At 43.5% G+C, this 21,706-nt stretch overlaps 2 protein-coding genes across 2 annotated transcripts in view; both read right to left on the bottom strand.

Moving 5' to 3' along the window:
* Positions 1–5,709: 5,709 nt before the first annotated feature.
* Positions 5,710–9,125, bottom strand: LOC311141911 (stonustoxin subunit beta-like). The gene is made up of 2 exons (XM_084177425.1): positions 9,019–9,125; positions 5,710–8,478 (listed from the first exon to the last, which is right to left on the bottom strand). The coding sequence occupies exons 1-2, from the start codon at positions 9,095–9,097 to the stop codon at positions 7,952–7,954; spliced, it is 606 nt and encodes a 201-aa protein (XP_084033551.1). The 5' UTR covers positions 9,098–9,125; the 3' UTR covers positions 5,710–7,951.
* A 936-nt stretch (positions 9,126–10,061) lies between these two features.
* The window catches only part of LOC311140929 (NACHT, LRR and PYD domains-containing protein 3-like), a 157,886-nt gene continuing 146,241 nt past the window's right edge, over positions 10,062–21,706 (bottom strand). Inside the window, exons 3-10 of the mRNA XM_084176198.1 lie at positions 20,189–20,305; positions 19,861–19,945; positions 19,503–19,731; positions 17,327–19,091; positions 16,860–17,033; positions 16,263–16,461; positions 14,325–14,464; positions 10,062–10,370 (exon numbers count right to left, since the gene is read on the bottom strand). Coding sequence (XP_084032324.1) covers positions 10,136–10,370; positions 14,325–14,464; positions 16,263–16,461; positions 16,860–17,033; positions 17,327–19,091; positions 19,503–19,731; positions 19,861–19,945; positions 20,189–20,305 — 2,944 coding nt within the window. The 3' untranslated portion in view covers positions 10,062–10,135. The remainder of the gene's footprint in view (positions 10,371–14,324; positions 14,465–16,262; positions 16,462–16,859; positions 17,034–17,326; positions 19,092–19,502; positions 19,732–19,860; positions 19,946–20,188; positions 20,306–21,706) is intronic.

Raw genomic sequence — 21,706 nt, 5'->3', positions numbered from 1 at the left:
CAGGAATTCTCCGACGGTTGGCCCCGGTAGTGTAGCTGGCAACGGATCTGAGGAGTGTGGCTCGGGCTTGTGACCAGGTGCGGCGACATCGACGGGCAAAAGCAAGTGCAGATGGGCAAGTAACCTCCTCTTCCTGGCTGGCAAATAGAGGAGGCTGGTATCCATAAACACATTGGAAAGGGGACATACCGATGGCAGAGCAGGTCAGAGAATTGTGTGCGTACTCCACCCATGTCAATTGCTGCGACCAGGAGTGGGGGTTGCGTGAAGTCATGCATCGCAGTGCCTTCTCGAGCTCCTGATTAGCCCGCTCTGACTGCCCATTGGATTGGGGATGGAATCCGGAAGTCAGACTGACTGTGGCTCCCAGCAGGTGACAGAACTCCTTCCAAAAAGCGGAGGAGAATTGTGGACCACGGTCAGAAACTACATCCTTTGGCAGTCCGTGGATCCGGAAGACGTGTTCCAGGACCACCTGGGCGGTCTCCTTGGCGGTTGGGAGCTTGGGGAGGGGAATGAAGTGTGCCATCTTGCTGAAACGGTCAACTATGGTGAGAATGACGGTCATGCCACTTGAAGGGGGCAGCCCCGTGACAAAGTCAAGGGCGATGTGAGACCAGGGACGTCTGGGCACAGGCAGGGGCTGCAGCAATCCGGCTGGGGGCTGGCAGGACGACTTGTGTTGGTTGCAGATGGGGCAGGCTTGGACGAATTCCCGTACATCCTTTCTCAGAGAGGGCCACCAGAACCTCTGGGCGAGCAGGTTGTAAGTGCGGGTGGAGCCAGGGTGACAAGCTAGGCGGGAGTCATGTCCCCACTGAACGACCTGGGACCTCAGGTCTTCGGGGACAAAAAGGCGGTCAGCTGGGCAAGTGCTGGGACCTGGCTGGTTACGGAGAGCCTCCAGCACCTGTTCCTCAACAGCCCAGGTCAGAGCTGCAACGATGCAGGGACTTGGCAGAATCGACACAGGGTCCTTGGAGGGGGTGTCATCCTTCTGGAATTGACGGGAGAGGGCGTCTGGCTTGGTGTTGCGTGATCCAGGCCGGTATGACAGAGTGAAATTAAACCTGGTGAAGAACAGGGCCCAGCGGGACTGCCTGGAGTTCAACCGTTTGGCCGTGCGGATGTACTCCAAGTTCTTATGATCGGTCCAAACGAGAAATGGAATGGTGGACCCCTCCAGCCAGTGACGCCACTCCTCCAAGGCAAGCTTCACAGCCAGCAGCTCACGGTTCCCTATGTCGTAATTGCACTCAGAGGGGGACAACCGACGTGAGAAAAAGGCACAGGGATGGAGCTTCCTATCCTCCGCAGCCCACTGAGAAATCACAGCACCAACTCCCACATCCGAGGCGTCCACCTCCACAATGAATTGCCGGTCCACATCAGGCATCTGGAGGATGGGAGCGGAGGTGAACCTCACCTTGAGGGTACTGAAGGCTTTGTCGGCTGCTGGGGTCCAGGTGAAGGGTTGCTTGGTGCTGGTTAGAGCAGTGAGAGGGGCAGCAACGGTACTGTAGTTCCGGATAAACTTTCTATAGAAGTTAGCAAACCCCAGAAACTGTTGCAGCTTCTTTCTGTTCTCCGGAACTGGCCATGAAGTGACTGCTGATACTTTGGCAGGATCCATTTGGATACTTCCCTCTGCCACTATGTACCCCAGGAAGGCCACTGTCTTGACGTGAAACTCACATTTCTCTGCCTTGGCGTAGAGGGAATTCTCCAGAAGACGATGAAGGACTTGCTGGACATGGCGGGTGTGTTCAGACAGGTTTCTGGAGTAGATTAAGATGTCATCCAGGTAAACGAAGACAAACTTGTTTAACATGTCCCGCAGTACATCATTCACTAGAGCCTGGAACACAGCAGGAGCATTGGTGAGGCCAAAAGGCATAACCAGATACTCGTAGTGGCCTGTTGGTGTATTGAATGCGGTTTTCCATTCATCTCCCTCCCGGATCCGCACTAGGTGGTAAGCGTTTCTGAGATCCAACTTGGTAAAAACAGTGGCTCCCTGGAGCAACTCAAAAGCAGAGGTGAGCAGAGGCAGAGGGTAACGGTTTTTCACTGTGATGTCGTTGAGTCCCCTGTAGTCGATGCAGGGGCGAAGAGATCCGTCCTTCTTCCCCACAAAGAAGAAGCCAGCACCAGCAGGAGATGAAGATGAACGGATTAATCCTGCGGACAGAGAGCCATTGATGTAGTCCTCCATGGACTTTCTTTCAGGAGCAGACAACGAATAAAGACGACCCTTTGGAGGGGCTGTTCCAGGGAGGAGGTCGATGGCACAGTCGTACGGTCGGTGAGGGGGCAGAGATGTGGCTCTTGCTTTGTTAAACACCTCTCTGAGACCATGGTAGCATTCTGGGACATTGGAGAGGTCAGGAGCGGAGTTAGTAGGTACTGGCCGAGGGGGTAGTGCGGCAGCAAGCAGGCAGGTTCGGTGGCAGTCCTCTCCCCACTCCCTGATCACCCCGGTCACCCAGTCGAGCTGAGGGTTGTGCCGGCGGAGCCATGGGTAACCCAGGATGAGGGGTTGGCCTGGAGAGGGGAGCAGGTGAAACTGGATAGTTTCTTGATGGTTTCCGGACAGACCCATCGAGACCGGGGCCGTGACATGAGTGACCGATCCGAGTAAGTGTCCGTCCAGTGCCCGGGCAGGAATAGGAGGTGTCAAACGGAGGTTCTCCAGTCCCAGTTGGCGTGCCAGCTTGATGTCCATTATGTTGGCTTCGGCGCCAGAATCCACCAGAGCAGCCAGGGTGTGAGTTGAGTCAGAGAGGCGGAGGTGAACTTGCAGCAGGGGTTTGCGGTCGGAGGACTGGATGGTCATTGAACTCAACCGGACTCCCCCTATGCCCGGTGAGCTTCGGCCCTTTAAAGGGCAGGTTACCACACGATGTCCATCACCTCCACAATAGAGGCAGAGGTTTGAGGTGAAGCGGCGCTGGCGCTCTGCAGGAGTGAGAGAGGCTCGCCCAATCTCCATAGGCTCAGACTGATCAAGCTGACCTGGGTGAGTGGCAGTAGATGACAGGAGCCCAGTCGGATCTCTCCGAATGCCGGTAGTAGGTGGACCTTGGCGCCCCCTCTCACGACGACGGGTCTGTATCCTTCTGTCGATCCTGACAGTCAGTGCGATGGCTTCATCAAGAGTGGAAGGCAGTTCATGGGAGACCAACTCGTCCTTGATATAGTCAGCCAAACTATGGAAGAACGCGTCCACCAACGATGGTGTGTTCCAAGAACTTCGTCTAGCCAGGGTTCGGAAGTCGATGGAATGGTCTGCGACTGTACGTCTGCCTTGTCGAATACTGAACAGTTCACGAGACGCCTCTGCGGTTGGTGAATCCAGGTCAAACACCTTCAGCATCTCCTCAGCAAACAGGTCGAAGGTTGCACATGCGGGGGTTTGACGTTCGAACTCTGCTGTTCCCCAGAGTCGAGCTCGGCCCGTCAGGTGAGTGATGGCATACCCAACTTTAGCCCCCTCCGTGGCGAAGGTCCTTGGCTGCAAGGAGAACTGAAGTCGGCAGCTAGTCAGGAATGGCCGGACCTGGGTTGAATCGCCGTTGAACCGCTCGGGGTTTCCAATCTTGGGTTCCGGAGCAGCGGCTGCAATGACCGGGGCAGGTAACTCGGGGGCAGGGCTGGTGGGCAGACTGGCTGGGGTAAGGTTGGTGAGGAGTTGAATGATCATGGCGAGTTGTTGTTGCTGCTGCTGGAACTGCTGCTCATGCTCATCGGTTTCCATGTCGGGGAAAGTGTGCGCTGAGTCCATAATGGTCAGATCGTACTGTCACGGTTCAGACAGACGACCAGAGGACCACAATTGCGTCACACCAGAAAGTTTATTAAAACTTAAGGGAAAAGGGAAGTAGGGAGTGAATGAAGGCTCCAGGGGTAACAGGGATCCCGTCCAATGTGCTGGGTCTGTGCCCCCCCCAGTGGCAGCGATGCGTCCTATGAAGCCGGTGGTGGGTGGTCCAGAAATCCGGGATTGAAGAGTAGTCAGGAGTCGTTATGGCAGAAGCAGGTCTGGATCTCCTGGGGCAGAAGAGTATCCAAAAATCAGGCAGGTCCGGGGTCACAAAACCAGGGTGAGCCAGAAGCGCGAGCAAACAGGTTCCGGGTGTGAGCTTTGCAGACGATCTGACACCGGAGAGCTGAAAGACAGGGCCTTAAATACTGGGAGAGGTAGTGGGTAATGCAGCGCAGCTGGCAGAGTAATTAGAGCAGAGCAGAGCAGGGACAGGTGGAGCTAGTTAGGCTGAGTAGAGAGAGTGGTGAGCAGAGTGGAAGAAAATTAAGGTGGTAACCCGGTGGAGTGAGAGGCTCATGACAGTGGTGGTTGCCATCTTAGTTCCAACATCTTTTTAGCTGCTGTCCAACCTGACAACATTATACGTCTTTGCTGTAATGACAGTGGTGAATTATCATTCAGTAATAACAGTTTGGGGGAACAAGGTATGAGGATACCTCTTTCCAAAACATGTCCCCTGGTCACTCCCAGTACATATGATTAAACCTTGATTACATAGATGACACAGAGGAGCGAGTTGTGATTTCTATTAAATTATGTTTTCTAGGTGGAAGGTATACCCTGTGTATGAGATTAAAATGTATCAGCTGGTGATTAGGATTGTTAGATGAACCCACTAAGTTCCTGATGAACTCAACTGGTGAGCCTCTTTAGCAGCTAGTTCCATGGACACACTGATTCCAATGTCCTTTGCCAAGGTCAGATGACTTTCAGTCAACAGTCTCTTTTGTGTAGCTTCACTCCGTAGCCCACATACTAGTCTGTCTCTAATGATGTCATTTAGAACAGCATTAAACTCAGTGTTCTGGTAGTTTCTTTAATGCAGCAGCAAACATTGTTACTGATTCTCCCTCTTCCTGATGTCTCCTGTGGATCCTGAACCTTTCAGCATTAACTAGTGGTTCTGGTGAAAAATGTCCTTTAAGTATCTCCACAATATCCCCATACGTCTTATTACCTGTTCTGTCTGGCTGTAGCAGGCTGCCTAGTAAATTAAATGTCTTTGGCCCCATTACACTAAAACATGTAGGCACAATGTTGTCCTCATCCATGTCATTTACAAGAGCAAAATATTCAAACTGTTCTGTATATAAACTCCACTGCTCAATACTCTTATCAAACTGTCCAATGTTTCCAACAATTCCAATAATTGTTCATTTCTCAATAAGCTCCTGATTGTCACTCACTTCAATATTGTCCTCAACCAAAGCAATATTTTCCTCAGTCATGTGATCTTCATTCACTTCACTCACTAACGTTTCCTCCTAAGTTCGCTCATTTAGCAGATTTAAATAAAAGGTTTGTCTTCACAGTTGAATAAATGTCCTTTCCTTTAATCACTGTATATTCCTCCTTTTTAATCACGTTGTTTTCCCGCTCCGACGTCCGTCTCCAGTCCTTTTCTGACGTCATGACGATGTTAACTCTCTTTCTTAGCTAGCTGGACTATGCACTTGCCTCTGCTATCAATACACTGTGCTAACATTAGCCTAGACTGTACCACAGAAAATAACAGTTTTAAACAGTTGTAAAAACCCACTTCTTCCAGACAGAATAGTTCCTGTAGATTCAGACTTACTCATCACCAATCTTTTGTTATGTCTCGTGGGTTTCATAACCACGTCTGTATAACAATTCAATAATGATGAGACAGGAGACAGGAATCAGTTCAACCATTTATCTGGAACGTGATCATCTCAACACATACAAACCCCCATGATGCTCTGCAGCACAACCCCAATATACAACATATACATAGATAAGTAAATGGACACGAAACAAAACTCATAGAGGAATTTAAATGTTCAGTTGTAGAAAGTAGGGCCATGGGATAGGGTCAGAAAGGTCAGTATGTTTGATAACTGGTTACAGAGGTGACATAACAAGCATAAGGTCCATTATAACACAGTGAAGTAGAGTTGGGAGCTAAAAGCAGACATGGACAGTGAGACGGTGTGAGGAGGTCAGGGGTGAAACACTAGATCAGGACAGGTAGAAATGGCAGGGCTGGAAATAGACACAGAGACACATTCTGATTATGGCTCAGACCTGACCTGAGACACCCTAACAGAAGATGCCATAGCAAAGTCCTGTCCAGTAGGCTATATGGGATTTCCTTTCATCAAAATCCAACACATGGAAATGTGTCCAGTGTGTGTGTGTGTGTTCAGTGTGTGTGTGTCCAATGTGTATGTATGTGTGTGTGTGTGTGTCAGGTGTGTGTGTCCAGTGTGTATGTGTGTGTGTCCAGTGTGTATGTGTGTGGGTCCAGTGTGAGTGTGTGTGTGTGTGTCCAGTGTGTGTGTGTCCAGCGTATGTGTGTGTGTCCAGTGTGTGCGTCCAGTGTGTGTGTGTGTTTGTGTCCAGTGTGTGTGTGTGTGTCCAGTGTGTGTGAGTGTGTGTGTGTGTAAGTGTGTATGTGTGTGTGTCCAGTGTGTGTGTGTGTCCTGTGTGTGTGTCCTGTGTGTGTGTGTGTCAGGTGTGTGTATGTCCAGTGTGTGTGTGTGTGTCCAGTGTGTGTGTGTGTCCAGTGTGTGTGTGTGTGTCCAGTGTGTGTGAGTGTGTGTGTCCAGTGTGTGTGTCCAGTGTGTGTGTGTGTGTGCCCAGTGTGTGTGTGTCCTGTGTGTGTGTATGTCCAGTGTGTGTGTGTGTGTGTCCAGTGTGTGTGTGTGTGTCCAGTGTGTGTGTCCTGTGTGTGTGTGTGTGTGTGTGTCAGGTGTGTGTGTGTCCAGTGTGTAAGTCGTGTGTGTGTGTGTGTGTCCAGTGTGTATTTGTGTGGGTCCAGTGTGAGTGTGTGTGTGTGTGTGTGTCCAGTTTGTGTGTGTGTTTGTGTGTGTCCAGTGTGTGTGAGTGTGTGTGTCCAGTTTGTATGTGTCCAGTGTGTGTGTCCAGTGTGTGTGTGTGTGTCCAGTGAGTGTGTGTGTCCAGTGTGTGTGTGTGTCCAGTGTGTGTGTCCAGTGTGTGTGTCCAGTGTGTGTGTGTGTCCTGTGTGTGTCCAGTGTGTGTGTGTGTGTCCAGTGTGTGTGTCCTGTGTGTGTGTGTGTGTCAGGTGTGTGTGTGTCCAGTGTGTGTGTGTGTGTCCAGTGTGTGTGTCCAGTGTGTATGTGTGTGTGTCGTGTGTGTGTGTGTCCAGTGTGTATGTGTGTGGGTCCAGTGTGAGTGTGTGTGTGTGTGTGTGTGTGTGTGTCCAGTGTGTGTGTCCAGTATGTATGTGTGTGTGTCGTGTGTGTGTCCACTGTGTATGTGTGTGTCCAGTGTGTGTGTGTGTTTGTGTGTGTCCAGTGTGTGTGAGTGTGTGTGTGTGTCCTGTGTGTGTGTCAGGTGTGTGTGTGTCCAGTGTGTGTGTGTGTCCTGTGTGTGTGTCCTGTGTGTGTGAGTGTGTGTGTCCAGTGTGTGTGTGTGTGTCCAGTGTGTGTGTGTGTGTCCAGTGTGTGTGTGTCCTGTGTTTGTGTGTGTGTGTCAGGTGTGTTTGTGTCCAGTGTGTATGTGTGTGTGTCCTGTGTGTGTGTGTGTGTTTGTCCAGTGTGTGTCCAGTGTGTGTCCAGAGTGTGTGTGTGTCCATTGTGTGTGTGTGTCCAGTGTGTGGGTGTGTTTGTCCAGTGTGTGTCCAGTGTGTGTTCAGTGTGTTTATTCAGTGTGTCTGTGTGTGTGTGTCCAGTGTGTGTGTGTCCTGTGTGTGTGTGTGTGTGTGTGTTTATGTCCAGTGTGTGTATCAAGTGTGTGTGTGTGTTCAGTATGTGTGTGTGTGTGTCCAGTGTGTGTCCGTGTGTGTGTGTGTCCAGTGTGTGTGTCCAGTGTGTGTGTTTGTGAATCTAGTGTGTGTGTCAGTGTGAGTGTGTTTGTGTGTTCAGTGTGTGTGTCCAGTGTGTGTGTGTGTGTGTGTGTCAGTGTTACCATGGTTATTATTTACAGGGACACTGAGGAGTCAACATGAACCCCAAACGCTGGATAGAGGGGCTCAGTGAATGTGGAGTGGAATGTGTTCAGGTGGGTCAGTGTGTCAGAGGAGACTCTGTAGAAGGACAGAGTGCCGGCTGGCCAGTCCAGATACACTCCTACTCTGTGGGAGCTGGAGGAGGGGACGTCTATGGTAGTGGACTTATCATTGTGCCTGGCAGAGTAACTGTTGTCAGAGCAGAACAGACTCCAGGACTTGTCATTGGCTCCAATCCAACAGTCACCACTCCCTCCTCTCCTGCTGATTCCTTTATATGCCACTCCTATATTAGCCCCTTTCCCACTCCACTCTACCTCCCAGTAACAGCGCCCAGTCAGACCCTCTCTACACAGCCCCTGTCCATGGTAATCAAATCTCTCTGGGTGATCAGGATACGGCTGCTTCTCACTCCACATAAATGTCACCTTTCTGTTCTCCTCAGACAGAGAGAGGAATCTGTTTACTGTGTTTAGGTCCAGTGTGAGATCACAGACATCTGATGGATGAAACCAGACACAATATTAGAAATCATCATCATTCACATTAGAATGTTAACTCACTTTTCACTAATTCATTTAATGTAGATGTTTCTAGGTATCAAAACGAGAAGTTAAGGTAACTTGAGACTTGTTGAATGATCATATGTTATACTGTATGGTAATATAAAACACACTTATTCCAATTAATTACACACACACACACACACACACACACACACACACACACACACACACACACACACACACACACACACACACACACACACACACACACACACACACACACACACACACACACACTGGACACACACACTGGACACACACACACACGCACACTGGACACACACACACACACACAGACACACACATTGTCAAAGCAACTCTTTGTAAACTTTGGTGTCCCTCATTTGTGCTTCTGTAGAACTACAGCTGATATTTAATATGACCAAGTAAGTAATGATGGTGGTCTTTGACTTTGACTTCACTTGAATTAAGACTTATTCTTAGTCATATTCTTCACAGCAGTCAACACTCACATTTTCTCAGTCCAGGTTTCATTGTGTTCTCTCCACCATGTTCCACACTGTAGCGGTAAGCAGAAGAACAGACAGTCATTGAGGGATACACCTGAACTCTCACACACACACACACACACACACACACACACACACTGGACACACACACTGTATACACACACACTGGACACAGTGTGTGTCCAGTGTGTGTGTGTGTGTGTGTGTGTCCATTGTGTGTGTGTCCAGTGTGTGTGTCCAGTGTGTGTGTGTGTGTGTGTGTGTGTGTGTGTGTGTGTGTGTGTGTGTGTGTTAAGTGTGTGTGTGTATATCTAGTGTGTGTGTGTGTGTCTAGTGTATGTGTGTGTGTGTGTGTGTGTGTGTGTGTCCAGTGTGAGTAAGTCTGTGTGTTTGTGTTTGTGTCCAGTGTGTGCGTCCAGTGTGTGTGTGTGTGTGTGTGTCCAGTGTGTGTGTGTGTGTCAAGTGTGTGTGTGTGTGTCCAGTATGTGTGTGTGTGTGTGTGTATGTGTGTGTGTGTTTGTGTGTGTGTGTGTGTCTAGTGTGTGTGTGTTTGTCCAGTGTGTGTGTGTGTCCAGTGTGTGTGTGTTTGTCTAGTGTGTGTGTGTTTGTCCAGTTTGTGTGTGTGTCTAGTGTGTGTGTGTTTGTCTAGGGTGTGTGTGTGTGTGTGTCCAGTGTGTGTGTTTGTCCAGTGTGTGTGTGTGTGTGCGTCATTTGTGTGTGTATGTGTCCAGTGTGTATGTTTACTGTGTGTGTGTGTGTGTGTGTCCAGTGTGTGTTTGTCCAGTGTGTATGTGTGTCCAGTGTGTGTGTGTGTCCAGTGTGTGTACTGATACACGTGCACACACACACACTGGACACACACATGACACACACACACGACACACACAGACACACAGACACACACACACACAGGACACACACACACACAAGACACACACACACACCGGACACACACACACACACACACTGGACACACACACACACTGGACTCACACACACACACACTGGACACACACACACACTGGACACACACACACACACACACACACACACACTGGACACACACACACACACACAGTCTTTATATAACTTAGTCCAAGTGGTGGTCAGAATGTTTGTCTTAACTAGCCTGATAACTCCAACATGTCTGATATGAACATTGACATAAACCCTCTACATACTTGAGTTTCTCCAGTCTGCAGTGTGGATCCTCCAGTCCAGCAGAGAGCAGTCTGACTCCTGAGTCTCCTGGGTGATTGTAGCTCAGATCCAGCTCTCTCAGGTGTGAGGGGTTTGACCTCAGAGCTGAGGCCAGAGAAGCACAGCCTTCCTCTGTGACTAGACAGCCTGACAGCCTGCAAAGAGTCAAATCATATTAAAATCACACTGCAAATATATATATATATATATATATATATATATATATATATATATATTATTATTTTTTGGGGGGGTATATCAGCTTAATATTGCAGATAGATTGTATCTTCTATCAATGTAATTGTCTGCATCACAACCAATTCCCATGTTTTTTATATATATACTCCCCTTTATTACTTTTCAACCCCGCCATCCTTTCCCTACTTGGGGTAAATTAGTGAACAACAATGCCCAGGCCTCTACTTCCGGTCTATACTTACTATCTACACCTTATGGGCAGAGTTAATTTTACAATAATTATATTATATATATATATATATATATATATTTATTTATTTTTTTGCTCCTGAACTTCTTCTACTCTCAACCTCTCCGATCATTTTCATGATGTCCATCCGGTTTGCTTCTATATGCCATATCTTTCTAACTGTGCTCTTTCCCAAAAGCTCCCAACCTACAAGCTATATACTTATTATGGACACAGTATGCTTACATTATTAGCTATCTTTGTTATTATTTGTTATTATTTGTTATTAGTCCCATCCTTCAACTCTATTCAATACATCCCATCTATCTCTTAACACCATCCATATAGGATTTCTATTTGCCATATATATTTCAACCGTACTGTGATGTTTTACAAAAGTTCTGAACCTTTCTATTCTCATTGCTTCTACAGATTGTGAATTAAAAATAAACATTTTTGCTAAAAGTATTATTATATTATTGATCGATTGACTATGACTTTTCAGATCACCCAGTAATGCTATCTGCAAGGTTAGCTCCAGGTAAATATTGCAATCCTTTAGCCATTCCTGGACCTGTGTCCAAAAACAAGCTACAAATGGACAGAACCAAAACAAATGATCTAACGATTTTGTCTCTTCAGAGCAAAATCTGCAGAGCTGGGAAGATTGTATCCCCCATATAAATAACATTCTATTGGTAGCAAGAATTTTATATAATAATTTAAATTGAAAGATTCAAATTTTTGAATCCGGTGTCGTTTTGCGTGTCAGTTCATAAACACTATGCCATGGGATCGGTACGTCAAAGATCTCTTCCCAACTATTTTGCAAACTATATGGGACGGCTGTCAATCCTTTGGTCCTTAAGTGAAACTGATATTCTTTTTTATTTATCACAGTTTTCTTTAACCAATTATGTTCTTTAATGCAAGGCCGACAGACAAGTTCCTTACTTTCTCCCCCTTCCACTTTCCTCTTCCATTTTTGCGGTAAGGCTGCAATTATTTGGTTGTAATTTTGGGTAGAGCAGACATTTCCATATGTTTTTGTTAGCTGCATGTGCGACATAACTCCACCAGTCCTACCGATGATATCATTTACGAAGATTATACCTTTTTTAAACATTTGTCAAAAAATAAAGGTTTTTTGTCAATTAGTATATTTGAATTTAACCACAATATTTGTTGCATTATTTGTTCTGTCGTTTCTGGAGGATTAAATTGAAATTGCAACCAACTTTCTATGGCTTGTTTTAGAAATAGTGATATTTGGGAGATTATTTCCTTTTCAAATAACTGAAAGTGAGAGGTTGTAATCTGAATAAAGGGAAAAAGGCCTTTCTTGAACATTGGGTGAGACAATCTTACTAATTTGCTTGAGAACCAGTTCGGATTTAAGTATAACTTTTGTATGACTGAAGCTTTTAGTGATAGGTCTAATGCTTTAATATTTAATAATTCCTGTCCTCCGAATTCATATTCATTATATAAATATGCCCTTTTAATTTTGTCTGGCTTGCCGTTCCAAATAAAATTTAATATTTTTTTCTCATATAATTTAAAAATCTGTTCGCTAGGCGTAGGCAAGACCATAAGCAAATAGAAAAACAGGGATAATACTAAAGAGTTAACCAGGGTGATTTTTCCACAAATTGACAGGTATTTTCCTTTCCATGGTAGTAAGATCTTATCTATTTTTGCTAACTTTCTATTAAAATGTATTGAAGTGAGATCATTTATTTCCTTTGGGATATGTATTCTGAGTATATCCACATCACCATCAGACCATTTTATTGGTAAACTACATGTTAATGTAAAAATTGTATTTTTTAGTGATCCAATACGTAATATAGTACATTTGTCATAATTTGGTTGTAATCCAGAGAGGTTAGAAAATATATCTAAATCCTCTATGAGGCAGTGGAGGGATTCTAGTTGTGGATTTAAAAGAAAACATGAATCATCAGCGTACAATGACACCTTTGTTTTTAAGCCCTGTATTTCTAATCCTCTGATATTATTATTGGATCTGATTTTAATAGCTAACATCTCGATGGCCACAATAAATAGATATGCCGATGGTGGACAACCTTGTTTCACTCCTCTTGACAGTTTAAAACTTTCTGAGAAATAGCCATTATTTACTATTTTACACCTAGGGTTACTATACATGATTTTGACCCATTTTATAAGAGATTCTCCAAAATTGAAATGCTCCAGGCATTTATATATAAACCCCAGTCGAACTTTATCAAATGCCTTTTCGAAGTCTGCTATGAATAGCAGGCCTGGTTTCCCATATTTTCCATAGTGTTCTATTGTTTCCAATACTTGCCTTATATTATCTCCAATGTATCTTCCATGTAAAAAGCCTGTCTGATTAGAATGAATAATATCCGACAATACCTTTTTAATTCTATGCGCTATACATTTTGGTAGGATTTTTGCATCACAACACTGAAGTGTAAGGGGCCTCCAATTTTGTAAATGGACTGGATCTTTATATTTTCCACTTGTATCCTGTTTCAGTAATAATGAGATCAGACCTTCTTCTTGAGTGTCAGATAATCTACCATTTACATAGGAGTGGTTAAAACATGCTAATAACGGTCCTCTTAGTATATCAAAAAAGGTTTTTCCGGACTTAAAGTCTTTAATTGCATCCAGAAGTTCCTCCTGCTAACCACTGCTATTCTTTGGTGGTGAAAATAGTGGCAGTATATTTTTTCAAAATGTTCAGATGAATCAGTGTCCTGAAACCTGCCATATCTATTCATTAATGAATGTATCATTATTAGAAATGACTAATTATCAAAGTATTGCTTGTAGATAAAAAAATGCTTATTACAAATATTTGAGTACTGACCAGACCAGTTTAAAAAGCAGTATCAGTGTATCAATAACAGGTTTCTAAACACTACTAAATCAATCCTGACGATGACATGATTAAGAAAAATAATGACTGAATCATGAATAATAATGAATGAGAAAGTTACAGAGGCTACAACAAAACATGCTAACCTCTCACCATTACCAATAACAGAGGGGGTATGATCCTTGTGCCTCTGTAACTTTCTCATTCATCATCATTCATGATTCATTCATGATTATTCATAATCATAGTATCATCCACATGAATGTAGAAGTGTTGAGAAACATCTTCTATTCTTACTGACAATACAAGTGAAGTGACTCCAAAATGACAGGACATTATTCACAATTCAGTTTCTATTGGGAAAAACATAATCTATAACAAAACCAAGACAAACTGCAAATGTATTCAACACGTTTGTAGAATCACAAGCTTGATGTAATCACTGTGGGTAAGGAATATGGGACCAAATACTAAACTTATGACTACTTTAATACAATATAAGTGAATATGTCCAAATTATTACGACTTTTTCAAATGGGAGAACTAGATACGTAAAGTGCTTCATTTCATTTTTTAAACAGTAACACAGATATGTATGAAAATACTCTCAAATAAAAGGTGACATTATATACTGTCACCTAATATGAAACATTCTATCTCAAATCCAAAATGCTGGAGCATAGCACCAAATGTAAAACTGTAAGCTTCACTGTCCAAACACATATGGTGTGGTCTAAGTGTACCTGGTAAACACATGTGGATCTGGTGAACAGTTATCACTTGTTGACCAACTACAGGAATACTGACCTCAGAGTCTCCAGTTTACAGTGGGGATTCCCCAGGACAGCAGAGAGCAGCTTCACTCCTGAATCCTTCAGGTCATTGTTACTCAGATCCAGCTCTCTCATGTGTGAGGGGTTTGACTTCAGAGCTGAGACCAGAGAAGCACATCCTTCCTCTGTGACTAGACAGCGTGACAGCCTGCAAAAGTACAATCATATTAAAATCACACTGCTATTCTTTGGTGTGAAAAGATATTCTTTCAACAATTTCAGATACATCAGAGTCCTGAAACCTGCCATATCTATTCATATATGTATATATACACACTACTACCAGTCAAAAGTTTGAACACACCTACACATTCAAGGGTTTTTCTTTATTTTTACTATTTTTTACATTGTAGAATAATAGTGAAGACATCAAAACTATGATATAACACATATGGAATCATGTAGTAACCAAAAAAGTGTTAAATTAATCCAAATATATTTTATATTTGAGATTCTTCAAACAGCCACCCTTTGCCTTGATGACAGCATTGCACACTCTTGGCATTCTCTCAACCAGCTTCATGAGGTAGTCACCTGGAATGCATTTCAATTAACAGGTGTGCCTTCTTAAAAGTTAATTTGTTGAATTTATTTCCTTCTTAATGTGTTTGAGCCAATCAGTTGTGTTGTGACAAGGTAGGGGTGGTATACAGAAGATAGCCCTATTTGGCAAAAGACCAAGTCCATATTATGGCAAGAACATCTCAAATAAGCAAAGAGAAATGACAGTCCATCATTACTTTAAGACATGACGGCCAGTCAATACAGAACATTTCAACAACTTTGAAAGTTTCTTCAAGTGCAGTCGCAAAAAACAATCAAGCACTATGATGAAACTGGCTCTCATGAGGACCGCCACAGGAATGGAAGACCCAGAGTTAACTCTGCTGCAGAGGATACGTTCATTAGAGTTACCAGCCTCAGAAATTGCAGCCCAAATAAATTTTTCACAGAGTTCAAGTCACAGCTCAACATCAACTGTTCAGAGGTGACTGTGTGAATCAGGCTTTCATGGTTGAATTGCTGCAAAGAAACCACTACTAAAGGACACCAATAAGAAGAAGAGACTTGCTTGGGCCAAGAATCACGAGCAATGGACATTACACAGGTGGACATTTGTCCTTTGGCCTGGAGTCCAAATTTAAGATTTTTGGTTCCAACCGCCGTGTTTTTGTGAGAAGCGGTGTTGGTGAAAGGATGATCTCGGCATGTGTAGTTCCCACCGTAAAGCATGGAGGAGGAGGTGTTATGGTGTCGGGGTGCTTTGCTGGTGACACTGTCTGTGATTTATTTAGAATTCAAGGCACACTTAACCAGCATGGCTACCACAGCATTCTGCAGCAATACACCATCCCATCTAATTTGGGCTTAGTGGGACTATCATTTGTTTTTCAACAGGACAATGACCCAACACACTTCCAGGCTGTGTAAGGAGAGGGATTGAGTGCTGCATCAGATGACCTGGCCTCCATAATCACCCGACCTCAACCCAATTGAGATGGTTTGGGATGAGTCGGACGGCAGAGTGAAGGAAAAGCAGCCAACAAGTGCTCAGCATATGTGGGAACTGTATTCCAGGTGAAGCTGGTTGAGAGAATGCCAAGAGTGTGCAAAGCTGTCATCAAGACAAAGCGTGGCTATTTGAAGAATTTCAAATATAAAATATATTTTCATTTGTTTAACACTTTTTTGGTTACTACATGATTCCATATGTGTTATTCCATAGTTTTGATGTCTTCACTGTTATTCTCCAATGGAAAAAATAAAGACAAACCCTTGAATGAGTAGGTGTGTCCAAACTTTTGACTGGTACTGTATATACATGAATTAATGTATCATTATTAACAGTAGATAACATGTTTCTAAACACTACTAAATTAATCCTTGTGTGTGTGTCCAATGAGTGTGTGTTCATTGAGTGATACAGGAATACTGACCTCAGAGTCTCCAGTTTACAGTGGGGATTCCCCAGTCCAGCAGAGAGCAGCTTCACTCCTGAATCCTTCAGGTCATTGTTACTCAGATCCAGCTCTCTCAGGTGTGAGGGGTTTGACTTCAGAGCTGAGACCAGAGAAGCACAGCCTTCCTCTGTGACTAGACAGCCTGACAGCCTGCAAAGAGTCAAATCATATTAAAACCACACTGCTATTCTTTGGTGTTGAGTAATTTCCTTTCTGTGAGTAGATAACATGTTTCTAAACACTACTGAATGAATCCTAATGATGCCATGATTGAGAAAGATCATGAATGGATCATGAATAATAATGAGTGAGAAAGTTACAGAGGCTACAACAAAACATGCTAACCTCTCACCATTAACATCAAATAAAAGGTGACATTCTATAATGAAACATTCATTCTGAAATCCAAAATGCTGGAGCATAGCACCAAATGTAAAACTGTAAGCTTCACTGTCCAAACACATATGGTGTGGACTATGTGTGCCTGGTAAACACATGTGGATCTGGTGAACAGTTATCACTTGTTGACCAACTACAGGAATACTGACCTCAGAGTCTCCAGTTTACAGTGGGGATTCGCCAGGACAGCAGAGAGCAGCTTCACTCCTGTATCCTTCATGACATTGTTACTCAGATCCAGCTCTCTCAGGTGTGAGGGGTTTGACTTCAGAGCTGAGACCAGAGAAGCACAGCCTTTCTCTGTGAGTCCACAGAATGACAGCCTGCAAAGACATCATCATGATTTCACAAACACACTGTTAATTTAACACCAGTAGTGTAGAAGGACAATGGCAGATTCATTTTGGTTTATTCTCTTAAACAACATATAGATTAATCTTCCGTCTCCTAGAATTGCATGGTCATATTGTTATACTAATGTGAACATCAATGCATTGATTCAGTAAGTTTTTCAATATAATATAATATATTATATACATATTATAATATATATTTTTCTCTAAACTGAATATTTCTTCCTGATGATTAGTACTTAAATGTCATTTTATGTACTCACAGAGCAGCTCTGGAGGCTTTGACCACTGGCAGCAGCCTCAGAAGACCTTCCTCTGATCTGGAGTATTTCTTCGGGTCAAACACATCCAGCTCCTTTTCTGAAGTCAGCAACACAAAGACGAGAGCTGACCACTGTGCAGGTGACAGTTTGACTTCTGAGAGACTTCCTGATCTCAGGTAGCGTTGGATCTCCTCCACTAGAGAATGGTCATTCAGTTCATTCAGACAGTGGAACAGATTGATGCACCTCTCTGGAGAGGGATTCTCCCTGATCTTCTCCTTGATGTACTTGACTGTTTCTTCATGGCTCTGTGAGCTGCTTCTTGTCTTTGTCAGTAGACCTCGTAAGTGCTTCTGATTGGACTCCAGTGAGAGGCCCAGAAGGAAGCGGAGGAAAAGGTCCAGGTTTCCCGTCTCACTTTGTAAGGCTTTATCCACAGCACTCTTGTAGACAGTAACTTCAGTAACTTGCGGTTCGGCCATTAGATTCTCATTGTTGTTGATGAATGAGAGGAACACATATACAGCAGCCAGAAACTCCTGAATGCTCAGATGCACGAAGCAGTACACCTTGTCCTGGTACAGCCCACATTCCTCTTTAAAGATCTGCGTGCACAATCCTGAGTACACAGAGGCTTCATTGACATCAATGCCAGCCTCTTTCAGGTCTTCTTCATAGAAAATCAGATTGCCATTCATAAGCTGTTGAAAAGCCAGTTTTCCCAGTGACAGAATGCTCTCTTTATTCCAGTGTGGAACTGTCTCTTCTTTCCCAAGATACTTTTCATTCTTCTGTTTGGTATGAAACACCACAAGGTGTGAGTACATCTCAGTCAGAGTCTTGGGCATCTCTTCTCTCTTGTCTGTAGTCAACATGTGTTCAAGGACTGTTGCAGAAATCCAACAGAAGACTGGAATGTGGCACATGATGTGGAGGCTCCTTGATGTCTTTATGTGTGAGATGATTCTGCTGGCCAGGTCCTCATCACTGAATCTCTTCCTGAAGTACTCCTCCTTCTGTGGGTCATTGAACCCTCGTACCTCTGTCACCTGGTCAACACACACTGAAGGGATCTTATTGGCTGCTGCAGGTCGGGTAGTTATCCAGAGGAGAGCAGAGGGAAGCAGATTTCCCTTGATGAGATTTGTCAGCAGAACATCCACTGAGGTTGACTCTGTGACGTCAAAACAAATCTTGTTCTTCTGGAAGTCTAGGGGCAGTCGGCACTCATCCAGACCATCAAAGATGAACAGAACTTTGTACTTGTCGTAGTTGGAGATTCTTGATTCTTTGGTTTCGATTGAGAAGTGATTGAGAAGTTCAATCAAAGTGTGTTTTTCACCTTTCATCAAATTCAGCTCCCGAAAAGGGAATGAAAATACAAATTGGACATCCTGATTTGCTTTTCCTTCAGCCCAGTCCAGAATTAACTTCTGCACAGAGACTGTTTTTCCGATGCCAGCGACTCCCTTTGTCAGCACAGTTCTGATACGTTTGTCTTGTCCAGTTAATGGTTTGAAGATGTCGTTACATTTGATTGCAGTCTCTGGTCTTGCTTGTTTCCTGGTTGTTGTCTCAATCTGTCTCAGCTCATGTTCATTATTGACCTCTCCTGTTCCACCCTCTGTGATGTAGAGCTCTGTGTAGATCTTATTGAGAAGTGTTGGGTTTCCTTGTTTAGCGATCCCCTCAAATACACATTGAAACTTCTTCTTTAGATTAGATTTGAGTTCACGTTGAAGAATCACAGCACGCTCATCTGAATCTAGAAATAACACAGAGGATATTAATATTACATCTGTTTTAATGCCTACAGTATTGTACGACTGTCTTATAAAGTTTAAATTATAATCATTTATTCTCTTGTCTGTATAAATCTGTAAATGTTTTCATAATGCATTACACACTGGTGTGACTGATTTATATCATTATTGGTATTATTGATGGCATTAATAATGTTCTCTCTCTCTCTCTCTCTCTCTCTCCTCTGTCTCTCCTCTTCTCTCTGTCTAAATTAATCAACACAACACATCCCTGCTGCTACTTGATGAGGTCACTAGGTGTTGTGTTAAGGCTGCTACAATATCATTTAGTTACACAGCTACTTTAGCTGTACTTTAGCTACAGCTTTTAAATGTTCTAAAACAGCATTCAACATGAGGCAGACAGCTCTTACTTTTCTCCAGTGTGTCAGCAAGCTCCTTCTGGTTCATTTTCCTCAGGACGTGCAGTGTGATCTTCAGAGCCCCCTCTCTGGCACTGCTCTCCTGCTTCTCATCTTCAGCATCCACCACTTCCTTATCCTGCTTCTGACTCTCAAAGCCTTCTGGCAGTTCTGGACTAAGAATCCTCTTGAACATCTTCAGCTCGTTCTTCACAAATGTCATAATATTCTCTTCAAGCAACTGAAATAAATAAAGTCAATAAGTTAAGCAAGAGACAAAATGCTTTCTCATTAACACATTAATGAATGATTGACAGATCAACTTTACTTGAGGTAAACAAAAACAAATGTACATAACAGGACCACATACACTGAATATGGAGACCAGGTCTGTTTGATGACTCTGGGAAGACTGACCACTGAGAATCTCTGACTCTGATCTCTCCTGTTGGTTTCTGTGGACAAAACATGAGATTACATTTCCTCATCCAGGGAGTGCACACACACACACACACACACACACACACAGGGAGGGAATGTAGTGTTGGTTTAATATTGTTTTACGACTATGAAAATTGAAAAAAGGATTAGCCTATGGATTATGAAAACAACAAAAAGAAATGGGAAAATGGGAGAGGAGAAATGACTAGAGACAGTGTTGTTTAACTCACTGACCATGACCCATGAGTTCTTCTTACCTTTGTTCAGTAGAAAAGTCTCCCTCTCTAAAGGATATAGGAACACCCATAGACCGGTCACTCTTCATGGACACACAGCTGGGTACAGGGGAGGCTGGTCTCTCCTGCTTGATTGGGCTTCAACACAACAGAGACAAACATTACGTCTCGCATCTACTCTGAGCTCAGATGGGGAAACATAAGAAGAGTTTCATTCCAAAACGCTATATATCCATTTTCAGAAATGTTCGTAAATTAGCTTCTATTGTTTAAATAAATTATCAAATAAATGGTTGTGTTTTTTCACTAGCTAATCATGGCATGGTGTTGTTCAATGACAGACATGTATTTGATTAAAATCAATCACTTAATGGCATCATTTCATTTGTTTGCAAAATGCTATATATCTAATTAACTCTCAGAGAAATAAGTAGCACTAATAGATTTTACACAGTTAAATGTAACAAATAACTACATTTTTAATAAAGAACTGTACAAATGATACACTTGTGACATCAATATTTAAATATTATAAATAATAATTCAATACAGTAATATGAGATCTGTATGTAAAACATTTACATTTTACATTTTAGTCATTTAGCAGATGTTTTTGTCCAGGGCCTGGTATCCCAAAAGCATCTTAAGGCCAAGTTAATCGTTAGAACCTTCGTAGGAGCATTGTTAAATCTCTGAGCTGTTTCCCAAAACCATCGTTATTAACGTTGCACTTGAAAACGCTCATATTCTAACTCCTGCCTCAGACCACTTGTAGAACAGCCAAGTGCCTCGTTAGATGCTTTTTTGCCCTCCCCCGTCACTTTATACACAGAAGATCTCCGCTAAACATAGAATCACATGGTTTATCCGTCTCTTTGTGACCGCAGATAAATTCAGAACAAAGTTGACTACAAATACAAAGTTGCCAATGTCTTTGCAATTGATTCAAACAAGGGAAGTACACACATTTGCTTCAAATGAAAACAGAGATGACTGTATTAAAATATAAACAGTAGGCTATAGGCCTATTTCAATCATATTGGAATATATTCCATGTTCAATATATTTAGTTCTATTTTGCTACTTGTAGGCTACTGTCTGTAATTTGTCTCAATTTATTTCATGATGTGTAGCCTAACATGTGCCCAATGATGTGCCAAATCTGTGATTTAGTGCATTTTTATTGTGTAAGCATAAGAATAAACTACCTCAATATTTACAGCCGTAGGTAGTAATATCTTTCTAGAAGCTGATCCATGGTCAGCATTGTGAAATATTTATAATGTTATGGAAAGATTTTAATGGAGAAAACTTATCAGAGAGCAGCACTCCCCTTCTTTCGATCCTATCAGTATCGATTCATGCTCCACCGGACGTGATACCTTGTCATGCTGCTGATCCAGTTTCTACTGGTCTGCCTGCGGATATGGAACTCTGACCTGTTCACCGGACGTGCGACCTTGTCCCGAACCTGCTGTTTCGACCCTCTCTCTCTCTCTACCACACCTGCTGTCTTGACCTCTGAATGCTCGGCTATGA

Source organism: Coregonus lavaretus, assembly GCF_964263955.1.
Source record: "Coregonus lavaretus genome assembly, chromosome: 2".
NCBI lineage: Eukaryota > Metazoa > Chordata > Actinopteri > Salmoniformes > Salmonidae > Coregonus > Coregonus lavaretus.
The sequence above is the reverse complement of the archived record's forward strand: the minus strand, read 5'-3'. Positions and strand labels throughout refer to the sequence as shown.

Excerpts from the sequence above, each read along its gene's own strand:
- LOC311141911 (XM_084177425.1), bottom strand. The coding sequence starts at position 9,097 with ATGACTGTCTGTTCTTCTGCTTACCGCTACAGTGTGGAACATGGTGGA. Across the intron at positions 8,479-9,018 it reads GAAACCTGGACTGAGAAAAT|ATGTCTGTGATCTCACACTG; the intron begins GTGAGTGTTGAC and ends TTCATCCATCAG.